The 16945-nt window shown below is 38.4% G+C and overlaps 1 protein-coding gene across 4 annotated transcripts in view; it reads right to left on the bottom strand.

The window, feature by feature from the left end:
• Ahi1 (Abelson helper integration site 1) overlaps positions 1–16945 on the bottom strand; it is a 148055-nt gene that overhangs the window by 41543 nt on the left and 89567 nt on the right. For all 4 annotated transcript variants that reach the window (XR_008221238.1, XM_052751154.1, XM_052751153.1 and 1 more), the window contains one exon: positions 10759–10817. Coding sequence is in view for 3 of the 4 variants with exons in the window: in XM_052751154.1 (XP_052607114.1) it covers positions 10759–10817 (59 nt within the window). In the remaining variant the exon portion in view is untranslated. The remainder of the gene's footprint in view (positions 1–10758; positions 10818–16945) is intronic.

Here is a 16945-nt window from a genome sequence, read left to right as displayed (position 1 = left end):
AAATTCACAAATATGTGGAAATTAAATAAAGCATTCCAAATAACCAGTGGACCAAAGAAGAAAGCACAAGGATAATAGAAACAAATAAACAAACAACAGTAACAAGTGAGGCTTCAGAGAGACTCAACCCCTATTCATGTCTGGTAGAATCTAACAATGATTAAAACACTTTAGAAATCACTTTGGAAGTTTCTCAAAATAATACACATAGATTTGCCATATTATGGTAGTTACTCTCCTAAATTTACTTTCCTTTTAGAGGGGGGTGGATACAAATGCACGTGTACATGAAAATTTGGATATTTTTGGACACGTGTTTCTGTGTGTGAGAGCATGCATGTTTGTGTGCATGTGTAGGCCAGAGGTTGATGCCACGTGTCTTTGTTGGCTCTGTAGCTAATAAATTGAGGCAGGGTCTCTCACTTGAACCATACCTCAAGGATCTGGCTTAGGCTAGTTGGCCTGTTTTCTCTGGGGATCCTCTTTCTGCCTCCTGAGTGCTAGGATTACAGATGGGCTAGCACATTTGTCTGACATTTACACAGGGGCTGGGGAATTGAACTCTGATCTTCATGATTGCATAGCAAGTACTTTACCAACCTACAGAGCCATGTCTCATCTCCTACTCTTAAATTTCCAAAGAATTGAAGACTATGTTTGAATTCACACACCCCTGTATGTGAATGTACAGGATTACTAGTAATAGCTTAAAAACAATAACTCAATACCAACCAGTGGATTAATGGATAAAATGTAACATACCCAAATAACACAATACTCTTTGGCCATGGGAAGGAACGCAATGTGATACACTGTACAGGGTTGAACCTTGAAAACATTTAGTAAGCCAGACACAAGGGGCTATATCATATATACACACAATTGAATGAGCACACACACACACACACACACACACACACACACACACACACACACACACACACAATAAGAGGCTAAATTTTATGCAATGGGAACCATACTAAAATGAAGTTGTTATGAGAAGTTATAGTTACAACTGGAACAATTTGTTATGGGAGGTAAAGTTGCGCAACAGTACAGGTGATAGTAAAAATATAAAGACCCAGCTTTCCATGTCGGAGAGGAGACCCTTGACTCTGGCCATGATAGTCAATGTAAGAGCTTAGACTGTAGAAATACAACAGACAGAGAAAGTAACATGTGTGGGACACCAGGAAACGACATGAGCCTAACAAGGGTTTACATGTAGGAACCAACAGGCTTGTAGTATTGTCATAGAAAATTAGAGCAAATGGGAAGGCCCTGGAGAAGACAGGAATACTGGGCAATACTTTAGCTTTGTTTTTTGTAGGTTCTCAAATGGCAACACCCTAAATATTGATGATAAAGATTATTTTCTGGAGTAGAATGGAAAAAATAGGTAAGATTAGACTAACAGCTGGAGAATCATCCACACTTAGGTGTCAGATGCAAGTGTTTCAGTGAGCTTTCAAAATAGGTCTCAAGGAAGAGTGCAAGAAGGCCCATCTCCTCTCATTGGTGACACTCATAACTACCTTCTCATTCCTCCACTCCTGTCTTTCAAACAGCTGTCTGTGGCATGTGGGTAGCAGAGTTGCAAGACAGCAGGTGTCTGTCATTTCCTTTCTCAAGGTCACAGGTGACCCTGCCTATGCACTAGAAAAACCACAGCTTCTGGGCCTCATTCTTCCCACCAACCCCAAGATCCCTTCTCACATCCAGGTTGCCCTGCCTTACATATCTTTCAGCCCTCAGCTACTGAAAAACTTCAGGCCACTTTTCCTAGGAAATCACCTAGATTCTATCCACTAACCTCAAATCATCATCTGCTTGAGGCTTCTTTGTTGGCTGATAGAATGCTTTACAAAAAGTATTTCAGAAAACAGCTCTCTTAGGAAGCTCCCCTGGAAGGCATTTGTACTGGGCTATGCCCCAAATCACAGTCTTGCCAACCTCTCTCCTGTGTGGTTCTGGCTAGCCTTTGCAATGGTGCTCAGCACTCTGCAGGCTGCCACCCAGCTCTCTACCCACCTTCTAAGTGTTGCATGTTACAGTAATGGTATGCAGAAGTGATAACAGCCACTATGGAGCAGATGTCTAAAAATATCAACTATGTTACAGGACTAACTGCTCTTGTTACCTGAACTTGTGATTTCCACATAATCTGCCTCATGCTATGGAGTAACATAGGAATTTCATGATTTATTAATGTAGATTAATTATATTTTTAGAATTAATGTTATTGGTCCATCTTCCATAATGGACTAACACATTAAATTGAAATGTTTCTAGATGATGTTAAAAGATTATTTGCCCCAGTTTCTCCTTTGGCACATAATGATGTTAATGAGAATACCCTTGTCTTACAGAATTATGATAGAAAATGAAATCAGTTATAAGAAACACTTTACACAGTACCAGGTATACAGAAAGTGCCCAGAATGTTGAAGGTAATTATTTTTGTTCAACTTTTCAAAAACTCTTCAAATCATAGAGGAATATGGTTTTCAGTAAAACATTTCTGTAGAACATCTACGGGTATAAAGATGACTTTATATTCTAATATAGGTCTGTGAACTCCAACTACACATCTGACAATAATCATTTTTTTATTCCCATATTTGATAAAATATGCTCTCAATCTCTAGAGTATCCCTAGTGAAGCCTGCCTAGGTTGTACTAGGCTATCAGTAGTCTGAGAGGAGACTTGGTGATCAGAAAACTTTGTTTTTGTTTTTGTTTTTTGAGACAGGGTTTCTCTGTGTAGCTTTGGAGCCTTTCCTGGAATTCACTCTGTAGCCCAGGCTGGCCTTGAATTCACAGAGATCCACCTGCCTCTGCCTCCCAAGTGCTGGGATTAAACGTGTGTGCCACCACCACTCGCCTCAGAAAACTTTCTAACGTTTCAATACAATCACAGAATACGCTTTATTCCTTTTAGGAACTCAGCACGATCTTAACGCATCGAGCTAACCTGTGACTCAATTATGTGGTTATACCGAGGGGTGTCTGGGTTAAGTTACAGCAGTGTTGCCATCTCTGGCCGAGACACAGCTTGCTGTTGGCTGATGGTGCCAGAATAAACAGCACCCAGAAAGACAGAATTCGGTCAGTTCGTATTTGTCAGAAAGAAACCTACTGTTTGAACATTAGTTGTGGCAGACAATGGATGCCCAACTAAGCACTAAGCATGAAAACCAGTACTTGTTTGATTGTCTGTCTTTTTCTTTCTTTCTTTCTTCCTTCCTTTCTCTATGTATTTATTTATTTATTTATTTATTTCAAGGCTAGGGATCAAACTCAGGGTCTTATGAATGCTAGGTCCTATCATTAAGGCTGGGTCCTTGTCTCTAGTTTGCTACCCTTCGATTAAAATTATCCTAAGATAAGAAATATTTCATGTTAATTGTTTCCTTTTCTGAATGAAAGTTTTCTTCACTTTAACAACATGATCTACTCATGTTTGGTTTCTGGTGTAGAATATTTTGATACTTCTTTTAAATGATCCAATTTAATTTTGCTTTTTACAAATGGTAAATTTTAAGTAATCACTAAACCCTGTTTTAAAAGATATGCAGTTACAACTTTTTCAAACACAAAATAAAACTGAAGAGACAAATAATAAGCCTTAAACAAAACACTGAAAAATTATAAGTTGCCTAAAACTAAAGCAGTAGCTGCCATTTAATTGTTTTGTATTTTCCTAATGTTTTGATCAGAGAATTCATAAAGGGACACTATAAAACACGACAATTCCATAGAGAATGGAGAAAGCTACTGTGGTGGTTTGAAAGAAAATGGTCCCCACAGGGAGTGGCATTATCAGGAGGTGTGGTCTTGTCAGAGTAGGTGTGGCCGTGGTGGAGGAAGTGTGGGCTTTGAGGTCTCCTTTGCTCAAGCTATGCTCAGTGTGACACAGTTGCTTCTGCGGCCTGTGGATCAAGATGTAGAACTCTCAGCTCCTTCTCCAGTACCATGTCTGCCTGCATGCCACCCAGCATGACAATAATGGACTAAACCTCTGAAACTGTAAACTATCCCCAATTAAATGTTTTCCTTTATATGAGCTGTCAAAGTTAGAGCAATAAAAACCCTAACTAGGACAGAAGTTGGCACCAGGGACTGGGGTATTGCTGTGATAGACCTGACCATGGTTTTGGGACTTGGTGTTAGTGAAGCACCAGAGTGCTTCAGAAGCTGCTCAATGGGCCATCCTAGTAGAAGCCTGGAGGAGAGCGGTGCTGAGGGTGACATGAACTGTGGGGCCTGGCTCAAGAGGTTTCAGAGGAGAAGAGTTATAGTAAGCATGGAGGAGAGCGGTGCTGAGGGTGACATGAACTGTGGGGCCTGGCTCAAGAGGTTTCAGAGGAGAAGAGTTATAGTAAGCATGGAGGAGAGCGGTGCTGAGGGTGACATGAACTGTGGGGTCTGGCTCAAGAGGTTTCAGAGGAGAAGAATTATAGTAAGCATGGAGGAGAGCGGTGCTGAGGGTGACATGAACTGTGGGGCCTGGCTCAAGAGGTTTCAGAGGAGAAGAGTTATAGTAAGCATGGAGGAGAGCGGTGCTGAGGGTGACATGAACAGTGGGGCCTGGCTCAAGAGGTTTCAGAGGAGAAGAGTTATAGTAAGCATGGAGGAGAGCGGTGCTGAGGGTGGTCTGAACAGTGGGGTCTGGCTCAAGAGGTTTCAGAGGAGAAGAGTTATAGTAAGCATGGAGGAGAGCGGTGCTGAGGGTGACATGAACAGTGGGGCCTGGCTCAAGAGGTTTCAGAGGAGAAGAGTTATAGTAAGCATGGACGAGAGCGGTGCTGAGGGTGACATGAACTGTGGGGTCTGGCTCAAGAGGTTTCAGAGGAGAAGAATTATAGTATGCTGCCTAGAGATCGTTCTTGTGATATTTTGGTGAAGAATGTGGTTGCTTGTTGCTGTTGTCTGAAGAGTCTGCCTGAGGCTAAAGTGAAGAGATCTGGATTAATTCTGTTGGCAGAGGAAATCTCAAAGCAGCCTAGTATAGACTCTGTTGTGTGGTTGTTAGTGTTAACTCTAATGAAGATTTATAATGAAAAGGAACAAGCTGAGAAAGTAAAAATACAAAATGTACAATTTGAGGAGAAAAGGAACAGCAGGAAGTGGAATGGCACTAAGTCCTGTGTTCAAGGAGATAAACAGATTAAGAAATGGAATAAAGGGCATGGTGACCTCAGGGCAAGATCTCACCCAACCAAGTTTCCAATTTGTGAAGAGGAATTAAAGAAAAGCTTAGAGCTAGGTATGGTGGTGCACGCCTTTAATCCCAGCACTGGGAAAGCAGAGGCTGGCAGATCTCTGAGTTTGAGGCCAACCTGGTCTACAGATCAAGATTCAGGAGAGCCAAGCTTAGGCAGTGAAGGAAACCATCAAAAATAGTAAGCTGGTGAAGACATAAGTGAACGAGGGGTGGGCACATGGTCCAGCCCTAGCAAGCAGCAGAACTTGTTAGCTTCAGTCACATGGTTCCAGCTTTAGAGTCAAGGAGAGATGAAAGAGGTTATGGAATCTTTCTCTGTGACTAAGGACAGCTGCTGAGGCCAGATGTGTGGCAGAGGTGTCTACCAGTCTATAAACCGTGTGTAATTTCTCCTATGATCTTTGGCCACACTGCTACTTTGGTCTAGAATGTCCTATTACTTTTAAACTTCTGTCCCCCTTTTAAGATTCAGTTTAGTACATACTTACCCTAACTAGCATTCCCAAATGACTCCAGTCCTGGGAATCCTTACAGCATTCAGGCCTATTCTGTATTCGTATACTGTGTACACATTGCCATGGTGACATGAAATCCCTTCCATAATTGCTCTGAGCCTAGTTGGTCATCTTATACTTTAGGATTTAGCTATGTACAGGTCACCTTTCTTATGAATGCAAGAACTAGTTAAAGATATGCTTCCTAGTTTATAAAGACATGTATGTGTATATATATATATATATATATATATATATATATATATATATATATATATATGTATGTTTTTGCTTTTTTGTTTTGGTATTTAATAGTGCCTGCCATACTATTTTCCCATGTACACTGTATATCAGCTGATACTTTAGAATTCAGTTCATGCCACTGTTACTTTATAGTGTGCCAGAGATAGGAACATTTTAGAATAAGTTTGATAAATTAAAAAATTTAGTAAAGCAAAAACAGAATTAGGAAGAAATCTATGAAAAACATAAATGTCAGTGGAGTGGCAATGGGAAAAAATTAACACAGGCTTTATAATTTCCAATGTTCAGAGGAGAAAAGGATGTGAAAATACATAATAAAATATTTATTATGAACAGCCATAAATAGTTTTAAAAGAGCAACTATTTTGCATTTGTATTTGAATTTCAATAGAAATTTTAGCAGAACTGCTTTGAACTGTTACTTCATTGATAAATGAAAACAGGCCCTTTTATGACAAGTTGTAAAAGCTTATATAGTTTAAGGTTCCCTCTCCACCCTGCAATTAGCTGCAGGAAGAGATCAACCATAGGTTCTATTTTATGAGTTTTATAGGGGCATAGCCACCTCAGTTTACATGCTGTGAATTCCTGGAAAATGCTCTACATTGGAGAAGATAAAGTGTGCCCTTTGAATCAAGATATTTCATTTAAATCCACACTTTTATCTACAAGTGTGATACTACAAATAATATAATAAACATGACGTTTTACATAAGTATATGTATAAAAAATATTTTACAAAGTGTAGCAATACAATATATAGGAATCTTGTCAACATCAAGGGCTAAACAAGGATAACAATATAGCAATAATGACTCAAAATGTTGCAAAATAAGAGGTATCATAAAATCCCAGAGACACAATAAAACTTACTTTGTATGACTCAATCAGTAAATTTATGAACAAATTTAGTGTTGATGCCAAGCAATATTATGGATATCTCAAATATTTTCAAAGTAACAAAATAGTCTAAGACTTTAAAGTTTACTACTAATAGGTTATGTGACAAAAATCTACCAGTTAACCTTTAAAAAATTCATTGTTAAGCTAAAGAATGAAAGAACAACTATTGAATTAACATTTACATTTCAGGTCAAGTTTGGATATTTTAAATCCTAATGATGAAAGGGCTACTTCGACAAATAGTAGGTATTTCACAAGAGGCATAAACCTAATGAGACAGACTGTGTTTTATCTGAACCTGTTGTGGTTCAGATGTGTAAATATAAACTTTTTAGAAAATATTAGCTGGAATTTTCTAAACTACTCCAAATCCATTGTTAAAAGAAAATGTGTGCTCAGTAACAGGATCACTGAACAAACTAAGAGCAATGCATATTAGTAACTGTGACAGATTTGAAAGGCAGGAACTTTGCAAAATTTCAAGTCATTAATCAGAATAGGTCATATTGATATTGCTTGCATTTTGCTTTATCATTTTATTGAGGAGATTAAAAACCAAAACTCAAATCACCAAGAAACATGTACATTTTGGCATGGCTTACTATGTTTTGATGTCTTCTGCAAGTATAATAATAATATTCTGCCACAAAATATAAAAGAACATGCTATGCATACAATATATATTAAAAGGCAGGTATGTTTTAACTGTGTTCCCGAGGAACATTTACTCACAGTGGTTGGTGTTTTCTTTTTGATTTGCAAATAAGTCCTTCATTTAAAGCAAATAAAGGACTCACACCTATGCTGACTTAACTATTAACTAACTTTTACACCTGCCTTTCAGACAAGGTTCAGACAAGGACCTCTGAAAGCTCTGAGGCTGATAATTTATCCTTAACTTGCCATAGGCTATCAGCAGGTGCAGAGGCTTGTCTTTAAAGGACATAATCTAATTATTTTCGTATAATCTACAAATGTGATAATCTAATTTTCATATAATCTACAAATATGCCATGTGTGCTTTTTAGTACAGTGTTCAAGTGAATACTGCTCAGCAAAAAAGTCAACAAGAAAGTTACAGTTTTAATCATCAAATCAGAACTGGGACACTAGGTACATATAAAATAAAGTCTATAATGTACAAGCAAGTTGAACAGGTTAGTTTTACAAAAGAATATTGGGCTAATGTCCAATAACCTGCCTAAGACTCTGCCAGAAGGCAGAGATGGTCAACTCCTATCACATTTGTAAAAATGAAAATTTTATACTACCAAATACAAATGGGACTGCACAGAGACAACTGAGAGATAGTTTAGATCAGTACACTTAAGTAATTCATCTCTTTTTTTGTTTCTTGAAAAAATAACTTGGAAATGTACTCTTGGGTATAGACAAAATCAGGAACTCAGAGGGCTGGGAGTGTAGCTCAGCACGAGAGCACTTGCCTAACGTGTAGGGCCACAGATTGAATCCTCACTTCTAAAACAAGAAAACACAAAACAGCTGCTCAGCACACAAAATAACAAGGGAGGTTTGATTCATTTTCATGCAGGGCATCAATCCATTCAGGCACAGGCTTCAACTTTTAAAGGCAGTGCAAAACCAGGGTATTACGTATGCCAAAGATAAACAACAAGCCTCCCGCAACAACTCCCAACAAAGTTCATGTAACAAATGAAAATAAAAAAAGCAAATGAGTCAATTGAAAAGAGGGCTAGGCAATGTCGAACAAAGGCACAGAGGTGGTTTTGTTTTCAGGCTAATCTGTATTTACTTATGTGACACAACATTACTGTGTTTAAGAAGCAAAAGCGCCCCATAACCATATATTTAACTGAAAACTTTTCAGAGTTCCACCTGGGACTACGAAAAAGCACATCATTCCCTGGAACAGAGGCTTGAGAAATCTCAGTTACTCACTGACCTCACTTGCTAAATAGTTACACCAAATAGCACTCTACAAGGCACGGGCTGTTTGCTGGGGCACTAGGAGGAAGAGGGAAGAAAGAACGGTAATGGGTAGGAATGATGGGCACTGAGGTTTCCAGACCAAATGGCATTTCGTGCCCAGCACCAGCCATTCACAAATCTTGGGCGATTCCCTTTCTATTTGGTTTTTGGGCACAAAAGAGTGGCTTAATGCATGGGCTCTCTTCTGGACAAAGAAATACAAGGTTTGGATTGACAAATATTTTGTCTTGATAATTTTTAAGGACTGATTCCCTTCTTTTTTCAATAAACATGTTGGTTTCTTAAACAATTAAAGAGCTCAACGAAAAAAGCTACATAGAACTATACTTCTGCGAAAATCAGACTTAATCTATCCTGAAAATCCCCGGGGTACCAGATAGTGAGCAGACTTGTGATTCTGTGGGGAAGGGCCCAGACTGTCGACAGGCTAAAGGACTGCAGAGGCGGGCAAGACATTCTAGTTTGTAGCAAAGGAACACCAGGCAGCTGGTCCTACCTCAGAACCTATAAGAAGAGAGCTGGGTGATAAATATGAGGTTGGTAAAAATGTGTTGATTGTATGGGTAAAAATGGTATGATCACTTCATGATCCAGCCAGGAAAGCAGACTCCTAAAACAACACTTGAGCACTATACACATGAGACTCAGCTCCTAACTCAGGTTCTTCTGGGGTCATTACTGTGTTCTCATAAGTAGTAATAACATCCCTGCTCTTGATTTCATGTGAATTAGGTTTCAATACTCCATCAATTAATAGCAGAGATTCATCTACCACCATCCCAGAAACTAGATAACAAGAAAGCTGATGGGTTGCACTTTTCAGGGTCCTAGAATCTGTAAATTAACCAGAACTGTGACTAAGGTGCCATGGGAATGCCTGTAAGAGTAAAACAAATTTCAAAAGTACATTACTCAAATACATTAAAAATAAGAAACTTCCTTAATTAAGCTTCTAATTTTGGTAATGAATAAAACTTACAAAATGTTGTGGCTACTCTCTTAGTGTACTTACTAAGGGAAGCTGGAACAACCCTACAACTGAATGTTTTTATGGTTGTGTTGTTGACTAACATGTCATACATACCATACCTTAAATGATAGAACACATTAAACTAATCAAATAGAAAATAAAGCCCATTTTCTAGGGAGGCAACTATTACTCACAAGAAAATATTCAAATGCAGTTCAATATTGTTTTTATTTCATTTAAATTTATGACATATTTCTCGCAATAGAAACTAGTAAGGTATTTGAAGAGCTTGAAGACTTATATAAAGGATGAGAAGATTATGTTGAAGGGGAAGTAGATGTATTCTAGATTGCATCATCTTATGAAAATTTCAGCTGGAAGCTAGCTACTTAGGCATATTTCATACAAGCATGTTCAGAAACTAAAAGAAAATACCATTCTATGTATATTACTATAATAAATAGTATAATTAAATGCCTTTTGTTGTCTAGTACTAACAGAAAAGGGATAAAAGGCAAAACTTACTCCTACAATAGTAAGTAAAATAACTTTTATGAGAAATGAAGCATTAGAGAATTCTTTTACTATTATAAAACATCCACTCTAAAATCATACTATTCCAGAAAATGATTCATTTTAAATGCAAATATCATATTATATGTTTACATTATTAAAAGTATAAATTACTTCAGTTTAAAATATGAACAAGTGGCTGTAAAAGATTGTATCTTATTTTCCTATATTTTGGCAAAAATTAGGTTTTCTTTAATTGGAAACATGAAGTTAATTTTCCTGTAAGGCTATAACTTTGGAAAAGAGAAGTTAAAAGAGTTTTCAACAATGGTGTCATCAATCAGCACCATTTTGTAATTTCTTACCAGCTTTAACGAGAGAGAGAGAGAGAGAGAGAGAGACTGAGACTCCCTTACCGTTGGCGGTGCATCTACTTGTTGGTGGATGCAAGGCCTTCTTTCTATGCTGATGTATGCTGTGGAGAGGAAAGAACCGCATTTGGTTATTATGCCCAGTTAATTTTGAAAACATCACGGAGTTTATAAAAAAAAAAAAAGGAATGCTCCTCAGAAGGCAGGATCCGTCCAAATTGTCACAGATTCTTTGGTCAGGAACAGCTGGAGAGGTAAGCTAACTAAGACACACAATTTAAGGTCAGCTAAGCCTTTTTTCCCCATTCAGGTGGCATCTAGCTACAGTTGACGATGTATTCCTATCCTGCTCTAAGCACAAAAATTCCACCATTATCTGTCTCGGCTGCAATTCTTCCGGAAAAGTTTTATTTCTGACTTGAGGTCATTAGATTTATAATGTAACACCATAAAAGCTGTGAAAGAATCAGTGCTTCCTTATTTTCTCAAAAGAAAAAATAAATCCATTTGAATTTCTCTTTGATGTGACTTCCTGCTGTGATATATTCTGTTATTTATTAAATCACCATAGGATGTCAGAAAGTTCTGCTTTCTCTCTCTACAATGGTAACAATACGGGCTAATCTTTAGAATTACCCTTTTATCAGACGTGGATTTATCTTTTTGTTCTCAGTGTCCTTTATTACATTTCTTTGTCATAAGTATCCTGTAAAGTATATAACATCCCGCATCTGATCTGTAAGACACTAGTTCAAAAGTCAGACATGAGCTAAAAATGAACACAGGTGTGGGTCTAATTTACTTTGTAGTATCTGTCCAGCAGCAAATATGTAAGTTAATATTGTAACCGTTTACCAGAATAGTTTTGTTCAAATAATGCTAATGGATGACACACAATGTTGGAGGCAAGAACTGCAATGTCTACTAAGAGCAATTAGCAAAATCCCAGTTGAAGCAAAATGTTAAGTTCCTCTCTTTTGAATGTACTTACCTGATTTTCCTTAAAGTAAAAAGGGTAAAGTGATCAAGACAGAACTATAGCTTTATATCATTTTGAAATAATAGCTTTAAAATAAAGCACAATATATTTAGGAATACAGCTTTGCTTCATTTAAATACTCTTTTTCAAGAGCTGAGTATGGTGATACTTGAAATCTCAGCACCGAGGAAGCTGCGGGTGTCTGTCACAGCCCTCAGAGGCAGGAGAATTGCAAATTTGATGCAGTCCTAATAATTCAGTAAATCCTAGTCACAAAACCAAACAAAGCCTTCAAGCAATACAAAAACAATCCCTCCCACATTTTCAGTACCCATTGTTTGCCAACAGCATATGAAGTACTTTTGAGCCTTGGTCCAACCAACTGATATTTACTGAGTGGCTCTCTGGTACTCAGAGATAAAAGATGAAATAGTGTAATTAAACAGAACTGTTCTGTACTGAAAAAAAAATGTAGAGCAAATGAAGCAGGGTTTTCCCTTAAGTGTAAAGTCTTTAAGGTAACTCTGAGGAAAGACATTGATTCACAGATTAATCTTATCTTTGAATTAAAAAAAAGGACAAATAAAAATTGGAAAATACTTAAACAATTTCGGTTCTTGTCAATTTCTGTTGTCTCTGACATCTTCTAACTTTCCTACTGCAATCAGTAAGAGTGTGGTATGGCTCATTTGCTTTCAAATGAGAGTGGTCTTGTTTAGTTAGAAATGAAAAGTAATTTAAAAGGATAAGAACAAAATAAAACATTCCCCTTATTTATATTCAATTACAGTTACCAGAAACTTTCTACAATTGATAAACACATTCAACAATGTATCAGAAAACAAAATTAACACAGAAAAATCCGTAGTTTTCATAGATACAAATGACAAATACACCAAGAAAGAAGTCAAGGAAACAATACCATTCATAATAGCCTCAACAACAATAAACAAACAAATACAAAAAAAACCCAAAGCAAAACAAAACCCAACAACAAAAAACAAAATGAACAAAAACTTGAAATAAATTTAACCAAATAAGTGAAAGATATGTATTGTGAAAATTTTAAGACATCAAAGAAAGAAACTGAAGACAATACCAGAAGATGGAAAGACCTCCCATGCTCATGGATTGATAGGATTACTATTATGAAAATGGCCACCCTACCAAAAACAATCTACAGGTTCAGTGCCATCCTCATCAAACTTCTTCACATAAATTGAAAAAAATCTTTCATATGGAACTACAAAAGATCTGATATTCTGACTCTGACAGAGGAGAAAGGAGGAAATACGCTTGAACTCACTGGCGTAAGAATTTTCTGAACAGGAAGGGCCCTGATAGCTTAGGCATTACAATCAACAATTAATAAATGGAACCTCATGAAATTAAAATTTCTATGTGGAAAAGGATACCATCATTTAGGAAGAGAGGCAGATTTCAGAATGGTGAAAAAAAACTTTATCAGCAACACAGAGGGTTAATACTTAGAATATATACAGAATTGGGGAAAAAAAACAAGAACAAGAAAACTACCCAATTAAAAATAGGGCACAGAACTAAACAGTTTTCAAAAAATGAAATACAAATGACCAAGAAACAGTTAAAAATGTTTAACATCCTCAGGTATCAAGGAATTGTAAATTAAAACTTCTTTGAGATTTCATCTCACCCTAGTCAGATTGGCTAAGGTGAAGGAGGAGGAGGAGGAGGAGGAGGAGGAGGAGGAGGAGGAGGAGGAGGAGGAGGAGGAGGAGGGAAAAACAAATGGTGGTATGGATGTTATGGATGATGGATGTGGGAAGGGGAGAATACTGGTTTGCTGCTGGTGGGAGTGTAAACTGGCACATTCACGATAGAAATCACTGTGGAGGTTTCTCAAAAACATAAAAACAAATCTACCTTATGGTCCAGTTACAGCACTCTTGGGAATATACTCCAAGTACTCCATCTCCTGCTCTAGAGCTACTGCTCATCCGTGTTCATTGCTGCTTAATTCACATGAACAGGGAATGGAAACAGCCTAATCATGTGGTATACTATGGATTACACATGATTACACACATGTAATACTACTCAGCTATTAAGAAAAATGAAATTTTCAAGTAAGTGGATGGAGCTTGAAACAATCATTCTGAGGGAGGTGCCACAGAAAGACAAACTTCACATTTTTTCTCATCTGTGGATGTTAGCTTTGAAGCTTCAGGTAGGTGTGTGCCATTTGGAATATCCATAGAGACCAGAAAATTAAGGAGCCATGAGGGAGGGGCTTTAAAGAAAAAGGAGACAGAACAGACTATTATAAAGGGGTAAAAGAGATGAATGGAACAGGAAGAGTTATACTGGGGTTTGGGAGTGCAGGGTAGGGTAGAGGAGGGAGTATGGGAAGGGGCGAACCAAAGACTTAAAAAAAATACATGAATACCTACACACACACACACACACACACACACACACACACACACACACACACACACAGAGAGAGAGAGAGAGAGAGAGAGAGAGAGAGAGAGAGAGAGAGAGAGAGAGAGAGAGAGAGAGGGAGACAGAGAGAGAGAGGGAGACAGAGAGAGAGAGGGAGACAGAGACAGAAAGAGAGAGAGTTAAAATGAGCTACCCTCCAACAGGCACCATGCCCCTACTAGACATCACAGGATAACGAATATGAAGCCCAGAGCCAGGAACCAGTTTCTTTTTTTGAAATTGTTGGCCAGCAAGGTCCTACAGACCCCCTAAACATCACCGACTATTGACACACTGCTCTTGGTTACCCTCCAGAACCTTACTTCAAGACACAATTGCTGAAGATACCACATATTTTGTGTCACAGGAACAAAGCATAATCAAGCTGGTACTGACCAGTTTTCATAGCGCTGGAAGTTGCTAAGCAAGGTACCAGTGGAGAAAAGTAACTGTCAGTCACACGCAGCTGTGAAGCCTGAGCGCTAGACCAATGACAGGCCTGGCAAGACCCGCCCACAGGTGCAACAGCGGTACAAACATCATGGGGGTAACTGACCACTCTGATCGGATTTCCCTTCACATGAATAAATCTGTACCTGGCACCGTTATCAGGCTATGAACCTATGGCTTGACAGGTCATAGGTTCTAGGGAAGAACCTACTATTACTATTTGCTAAATGGACATAGTATTACACCAACTTCTAATGACTTACCATTGTACTCGTAGATTAAAGCATCTCTCAACCATCATCAGAGTAGCTTATGGAGTTTAAGCCTTGCAGTTTATGGTTGTGATGATTTATATGAGAATTACGCCATAGACTCATTTGTTTTGATACTTGGCTTCCAGTTGGTGGAATTGTTTGGGAAACCTTACAGGTGATGGCCTTGTTGAAGGGTGTGTGTCACTGGGGGTGAAGTTGGAGGTTCCAAAAGTCCATGTCATTCCAAGTGTCTCTCTGTATCTGTCTCTCTCACTGCCTTATGGTTTGTTGTTTCATTAGTGAGCTCTAAGCTACTGCTCCAGTGCCATGCCGGCCTGCTGTCACGGTCCCTGCCATGGTGATCAGGGACTCTAACCATGCTCTGCCCTGTAAGGAACATAACACACACACACACACACACACACACACACACACACACACACACACACAGTGCAAAGATCACTGTAGAAGAGAGGAGAGGAAAAAGTCTAAAAATTAGAGGTGGTGGATAACTACAAGGAAATACTAACTTCTGCATACACCAGGGCAGCTTCACACACAAACTCAAAAGGAAAAAAAAAAAAAGGAACCAATATATTTCACCAAAGAATACAAGCCAATGAAGTAGGAGGGGAATGGTCACTTTGGAAAAGCAGCATGTTGTATCCCTCACCAGGACAATTAATTGAGAATGGATGCTGAAACTACTAGGAAGTCTGTTGGGAAGAGGGCATTCACATGACCTATAGAACACACAGTAATCGAAACAGGGCCATTTTATTTTCATAATGGTGAGATCTGGTGTCCACCTCCTTAATCAAAGGCTAAACTTAGCAACGCCTGCAGTGGGACATCCTGACAACACATGACACTTGATAAGATGTAAAAAAGTGATTATCACTCATAGTATTGACACAGGTTTTGCCCGAATAAAACCACAATGAAATAGATAAATTTAAAACACTGATATTTCATAAGACAATTAGCCTAGGCAGTTGATTGAAACTGATACTAATATAACTGATGTTAAAATAACATAACCATCAATGAAAATATGAATCTTGATTGAGTGCTGGAGATACAGAGATTGCTTAAGGCATTTTTGGCATAATTAGGGCTTCCTGAATGCGAGCATTTATTAGATGGTTTTATATAACCAGTATTACTTTTCATGTATGATAATGGTCCTGTGGTTACACAGTAAAGTCCTTAGTTTCATCAATAGTTTCCAGAAAGAAGAGCAGATATCATAAATTTATAGCACTATTTTAGTTTTTGTCTCCACGTTTATTAACCCCATGCCTACAATGACAAACATGTCAAATATGCATGAATGAATAAACAGTCATTATACTATGTATTATATTTATTCGGTGACTGACTTGCTCAAATGTAATATTTGGTGATGAAGATATGGCTCAGGGGTTAAGATCCCTGACTGCTCTTCCAGTTAACACTGGTTCAATTTCACGAACCCACAAAAACACTCCAAACTGTCTGTAACTCTAGTTCCAGGAGATTCAATGCCCCCTTCTGGCCTCCATGGGCACTGCACACACATGGTGCACAGACACATACACATGCAGGTAAAACACTCATACACATAAAATACAAAATAAAACTAAAAAATATTCTAGTTATATTTACTGAAATGTAGTAATTTTCACCAAACCAGAGGGACAAGTTATTTATAATCCTCTCATCAGTTTTGTTGCTTTATAATTAGTAAAAACCATGTTTGTTGGCTCAGTGGTTGAGAACATTGGCTGCTCTTCCAGAGGACCTGAGTTTCATTCTCAGCACCCACATCATGGCTCACAACCATCTGTAACTCCACCTCCAGGGAATCCAACACTAAGCTGAGGCAGGACCAAGCTCCTCCCCGCAGCATTATGACTGAGGGAGGCATCCTATCATAAGGAATAGGTTTTAAAAAGCCAGCTCATGGGCCAGGGACAGATCCTGATCCCATTGTTAGCACTACCAACAGGCCAAGTTACACAACTGCCACACAATGCAGAGGGCCTAGGTCGGTCCCATGTAGGCTCCCTAGCTGTTGGGCTAGAGTCCATGAGCTCCCACGAGC

This window comes from Peromyscus californicus, unplaced genomic scaffold (assembly GCF_007827085.1).
Source record: "Peromyscus californicus insignis strain IS unplaced genomic scaffold, ASM782708v3 Scaffold_22__1_contigs__length_63687245, whole genome shotgun sequence".
NCBI lineage: Eukaryota > Metazoa > Chordata > Mammalia > Rodentia > Cricetidae > Peromyscus > Peromyscus californicus.
This window is presented reverse-complemented; position numbering and strand designations above follow the sequence as displayed.